This window comes from Lolium rigidum, chromosome 7 (genome assembly GCF_022539505.1).
Source record: "Lolium rigidum isolate FL_2022 chromosome 7, APGP_CSIRO_Lrig_0.1, whole genome shotgun sequence".
NCBI lineage: Eukaryota > Viridiplantae > Streptophyta > Magnoliopsida > Poales > Poaceae > Lolium > Lolium rigidum.
Window position 1 is genome coordinate 301,617,140 of NC_061514.1, and position 6,080 is coordinate 301,623,219.

Consider the following 6,080-nt stretch of genomic DNA (forward strand, 5'->3'; position numbering starts at 1 on the left):
GTACATCCCAACAATCAATTGGCCCGCTCATGCAAACAACTCAGCAACAATAAACCACAACACACACACAACTATTCGGTGCCAACTAAATCACCGACCACCTATCATGGGTCGACCATTGTGTCCGTCATCACGCCTCCGGGGAGTGAGGACGTGACACGTACTTGACCGAGACATTTAACTTACTATAACATGATGAAAGACACCTATTCATACTGTGTTTCTTCCATAATCACCATCTTTTATGCCACATCTTCTGCCCATTGCCCACCATCTTATGTTTCAATACTAAAAATTATTTCATCTACTTTAAACTAACGAGTTTAAATTTCTAAAATTAAGTTTGAACTTTGAAGCAAAAGTAAGTTTGAAGCTTGCTTTTTCCGTGCCCGTGTGCTCAAATTCCTGAATATGAAGGATCTAGAGCTTTTAATTTTTTTTTGAGCATTTCATTTACTCCCATGGGCCACGTTGGCCAGCCCAGACGCTGGGATTGGGCCTCTGACTACCGGATTCCACCTTCCCAGGCTTCCAGCAATTTAAGGTCCAGATCGCCGCAGCTACTCGTCCAGCAGCTTCATCCCGGAGTTTCCCCGAAAGATGGCCGCCGCCGGGTACAAAAAGCTCTCCGCCGTCGCCGGCGACAAGCTCTCCGCCGCCGACGAAGCCAAAAAGTGGGCGTCCGTTGCGGCGGAAGCCGTCGCCGAGGCCAACAAGTGGGTGTGCGTCGCGGCAGAAGCCGTCGCGGAGGCCAGGAAGTGGGTGCCCGTCGCGGCGAAAGCCGCCGCGGAAGCCGAGGAGTGGGCGTCCGTCGCGGCGAAAGCCGCCGCGGAAGCCGAGGACTGGGAGACCATTGTGGCGGAAGCCACCGCGGAGGCCGAGAAGTGCGCGTCCGTGGCGGCGAAAGCGGCCTCCGAGACCAAGAAGTGCGCGTCCGTGGCGGCGAACGCGGCCTCCGAGACCAAGAAGTGGACGTCCATCGCCATCTCCGCCTCCGCCAAGAAGAGGTCCTTCATGGCGGTGTCTCAGGTGAGGGCCTTTTCCGGTTTTCCTCCTCGGTAACCCCCAACTCCGGTGCGGCGGAGGCCTTCGAGGTCATAGCCATGAAAGATTGATCCCAATTCTCTGGCTACCGCTCAATTGAACCAACCCACTGCATAAAATTAAAATTTGAAGAATAGTCCCTGATTTCACAAGACACACCTGTAATTCTGTACCAAGATTGTGGTCGACTCAAATTCTGCGGTAATTTTAGGGTTCCATCCTCCGATCCCGTTGTCGCTCCATACATTTTTAGCTTAAACCTTAGGAGCCTTGTTGACTAAAATTGCAATTATTTTTCAAACCCCGTTTCCACTTCACTGGGATGTGAAATAATCCAAATCCTTCTGCCTAATGTCCACATAAGCTAGCCACTGGTTTAGGTAGTATCAGGTCAGGACACTTTCTAGCCTACATGATCGTTATGTTCACACGCACCACGAAAGAGTGTGTCCTTGATATCTTTCACTTCATGCCCTATTTCTGTATATCTAAAGCATTTCATCTTAATTTTATCCCCATGAGTAATAACAGGAGCAGCCGAGGTACTCAGAGGTATTTTCAAGCATTTATATGATCGTTCTGTGTTTCTATTTTTGGCTTTAGGTGGAAAGTGGACTTAAATTTCCATTATCTCTATTGCCATTTCACTGGGGTGTGTTTTACTCTTTGGTAGAATCAGCTGATGGTGCAACTGTAACACGACCATCGTGTTCACGCTTATCACAAAACATTGTATCCTTGCTGTCATTCACTTAATGCCCCATCTCTGTGCATCTAAAGCATTACATCTTACTTTTATCCCCATTAGAAATAACAACAATCGAGTTGTCCAGGAGTTGTTTTAAGCATTACTACCATCGTTCTGTGCTCTACGTCATTATTTAGGGCACAATTCATGTTCTTCGCTGTTTCATTTATAGGGCAATGCACCCATCAAGAAAGGCTTAAAGGAGGAAGAGGGGGAGGAGGAGCTGGTCATCACCAAGCCTAAGCTGGCCAGTCTGATATATCACGGCTTCGTAAGCACAGTCAACCCAGCTTTGCATCATTACCCTGGAATCTTATCTAGAGCCATGAGTAACATGTATTTATTTCATGTGCATGCTTGTATAAATTGGGTTTTGTAGTCTATATGCGTGCACATTGTACAGTAGTTTGTGGGCATTTCGTTGGGACCACAGTTAGTCACTTATAATATCTTAAGTTTTCTGTATTTCTGCCGAACTCCAATCTTAAGTCATCTGCAAGAACTTTTTGTTGAATTGCTTCATCATTGACTACCTTGGACCTGTCTTTAGAAGCCTGTTTTTAATTCTATATGTGAAATATGAGGGTGATATTTTCTAGGAGGCCCTCAAAATGTAGAAGAGGATCTTTACAGATTGAGGTTGTTAATTGGGATGGAGCTGCCTAAGGGGAGAACCACCTAGTTCCATTTTGGCTAAATAACTCTGCATCCATACAAATGGGAATTTTAGGAATAACATGAAGTCCATATTATTTTATCTTGTTATACTCACGAAGGTTGTAAAACCAAGTGTATGCCCTTTTTAGAAAAATATTGTACAGTACACTCCTTCAATTTGTTTGTAGTATGTACAGCTCCTTGTAGTTAAACTTCTTCATTTGCTAAGTTGTTCCCATAATTGACATACTAGTTATGGATTAACATAAATGGATAATGTTAAGAAAATCACCAAGTCGTTTCCAGCCTACTTGATCTGCAGGACTAGGGGCTGTGTATCCAACAGCTCTGCCTGTGTACATCATCTTAAGTCCACGGTCCATACAAGCCGGTTCCGGAAAACCTTACCATTGTCAGAAACTGAAAGCATATCCCTTAAACCTGTCATACTCAAATCAACCCTTCCTCCGCTAATGTTATTCCACGACCAAATTAAAATTGCAAATGCATAAATTGGGTTTTCTACCATATAGGTGTGCTAATTGTACAGAACTTTGGTAGCGTTTTGTTGGGGCCATAGCTAGGCACTTAAATTACTTATATTTTCTATCGTTCTACCAAACTTTAAGCTGGCCATCACCAAGCCTAAGCTGGCCAGTCTGATATATCACGGCTTCGTAAGCACAACTCAGCTTTGCATCGTTACCCTGGAATCTTATCTAGCCATGAGTAATATGTATTTATTTCATGTGCATGCTTTCACGATATGCTTGTGTAAGTTGGGTTTTGTAGTCTATATGTGTGCACATTATACAGTAATTTGTGGGCATTTTGTTGGGACCACAGTTAGACACTTAAATTCTCAAGTTTCTGTATTTCTGCTGAACTCCAATATTAAGTCAGCTACAAGGACTTTTTGTTGCATTCCTTCATCATTGAGTACGTTAGACCTGTCTTTAGAAGCCTGTTTTTAATTCTGTATGTGAAATATGAGGGTGATATTTCCTAGGAGACCCTTTTAAAGTAGAAGAGGAATAGAGGATTGTTACAGCATTGAGGTTGTTAATTGGGATGGAGCTGCCAAAGTGGAGGACTGCCTAGTTTCATTTTGGCTAAATAATTCTGCATCCATACAAATGGGAATTTTATGAATAAAATGAAGTCCATATGGTCCATTTTGTTATACTCATGGTTCAAAGGTTGTAAAACCAAGTGTATGCCCCTTTAAAAAAATTATTGTACATTACACTCCTTCAAATTTGTTTGTAGTATGTACAGCTCCTTGCAGTTAAACTTTCCCATACTTGCCATACTAGTTATGGATTAACAGAAACGGATAATTTTAAAAAGTCGCTAAGTTGTTCCCAGTGTAATTGATCTGCAGGACGAGGGACTTTGTATCCAACAGCTCTGCATGTGTAGATCCTCTTGAGTCCACGGTCCATACAAGCCGGTTTCCGAAAAACCTTACCATTGTCAGAAACTGAAAGCATATCTCTTAAACTGGTCATACTCAAATCAACCCCACTACGTCGGACCTATCTTTAGAAGTCTGTTTTTAGTTATATATTTGAAATACGAAGGGGATATTTTCCAGGAGACTCTAACATATATAAGAGTTATTTGAATGGTGAGTTTTTGAATTCAGATGGAGCTGCCAGAGAACCGCATAGTTCCATTTCTCAAAAATGAAATGACCACATTGTCTGTTTAGATTGCCTGTAACCAACAGAACTTTTACGACAGCACCAGGCTACAAACAATGTCAAGGATACTGACATACATATTATCTTCTTACTTTTGCATCCTAGCTAGCTGTGCATGTATTACTTCCGCCATTTTGCAAACATTTTCATAACCTAATCTGTTTTTTCCGTTCTTGTTTCCTGCAGAACATTGCCTTCGTCTTGCAGATCCTCCTTTTCATCACCCACGTTTCCGTTTACTACAATGCGAGCGAATTCTGGTGGGAAGCTGTAGCAGCAACTGCAATTGTGTCGCCTCTCTTGATCACACCCCTCTACTTCACGCCTATGCTTAGAGACGTCTTCATCAGGGAATATGCTATGTCACCCTCTAACACGTGCAGCAGTGATCTCAGCGGCAAGCTGCTGTTGTCCGAGGAAGTGTAAGAAGCGTACTTCTGAAGAAGGTGCACCGTTTGGTATGCATGGGTGCTGCTGCCTGCTGTCTAGTTAAAGTTTAGCTTCGTGTGTGCACCTGGTAACTAGGCATCACTCTTGCATAGTTGACATCGATGCAGCTTACTCTGTTGTAGTTTGATATGTTTGTGTGCTGTTCTCTATGATTCGGCTTAAAGTTGGAAATCAAGATGCGTGCACTTTTGTGTGTTCTGTCTGGTAGTAGAAGCCAACTGTGAAGAGTTACGGTGATAAGATTACATGCCTTGTTTTTCTGGTTTTGTCATCTGGATAGTTGTACATAACGATTACATAAATAAAGACTAAAAACGCATCTTTTCAGTAATCAATTCAACCAGATCGTTTCTTAATATAAGAAACTGAAAGTACACTAGCATATAGTAGGTCGATCTGGTGCACACGGATACATAAAATCGATTGGCAATGCGTGCATCACTAATTAATAATTAATGTAACGCTACTAGCTTCTCCTCATGCCAGTCCACCACCTGTAGGAGTAGGACCTCTCCTGCTTCACCTCCTCCGGGGAGGGCTTGAGGTCCTCGTCGAGGCCGTAGTCCATGCGGGGGAGGTAGAGGTGCCTGAACGTCTCGGGGTTGCGGGCGAAGCACTTGCGCAGCGCCGCCGTGGCCTTGACGCACGCCTCCACGTCGAGGCTGCCGTCTTGAGGGATCTCGTGGGGGTGGCACTTGCTCGTCGCTCTCCGGAACTCCTTGAGGCAGCCGCCCCTGTCCACGCGGTTCTCGTGGAAGGCTTTCTCGTCGTTGCGCGCATCGATCTTGCCCACGGATATGCCTGCTAGCAGGGACACGACCAGCCCCATGGCCGGCCGGCGGTGATGTGTATTTTTGTAGGGTTAATTCTAGTTACGTAGTAGCTCTCGATGGATCGATCGTCTCGTCTAGCAATTGAGCTGCCTAGAGGAAAAAAGAGAATTATATATACAGTACATATATACAAGGCTTGCCGTGTAAGTTTCCTAATCGGTTAAATTTGCACAAGACGGGCTCTGGTATGATCGGCCGATGGCGCGCAAGATCGGCCGGCCTCTCCTTCCGCATACGTTGTAACCTCTTCAAATTATGCATTGCCGTACGTTATCAGGACACTATTATGATGCGTCTCTAGCTGCACGGGGCTGATGTGCAGAGGTTTTGCTGCGCGCTGGTGCAGGTCATGGACTTGTGCAGGGATGCCCTATTCTGATCCTCAACGTTAGAGAGATTTCCTCTTGTGACCCGCTTCTGCACCACCACATTTGATTCTTTGTAACCAGCAAGGCAGTGGCGGACCTAGGAATTGATGCTTGCCTGGGCGAATATTTTAGAATTTTTTTGAAGCAGAAATGCAAGCATACACAACAAAATGAACGATCATCGAGAGATTCACTTTTTAATATGGATACGTTACAACTATGAAGAACATGAAAAGAAGAACTTAGAAACAACTATTCTACTAACATGCACTTT

The 6,080-nt window shown here is 44.3% G+C and overlaps 1 protein-coding gene across 1 annotated transcript; it reads left to right on the forward strand.

The window, feature by feature from the left end:
- Positions 1–600: 600 nt before the first annotated feature.
- Positions 601–4,581, forward strand: LOC124673050 (KNR4/SMI1 homolog). The gene is made up of 3 exons (XM_047209183.1): positions 601–1,029; positions 1,965–2,063; positions 4,342–4,581. The coding sequence occupies exons 1-3, from the start codon at positions 601–603 to the stop codon at positions 4,579–4,581; spliced, it is 768 nt and encodes a 255-aa protein (XP_047065139.1).
- Positions 4,582–6,080: the final 1,499 nt, after the last annotated feature.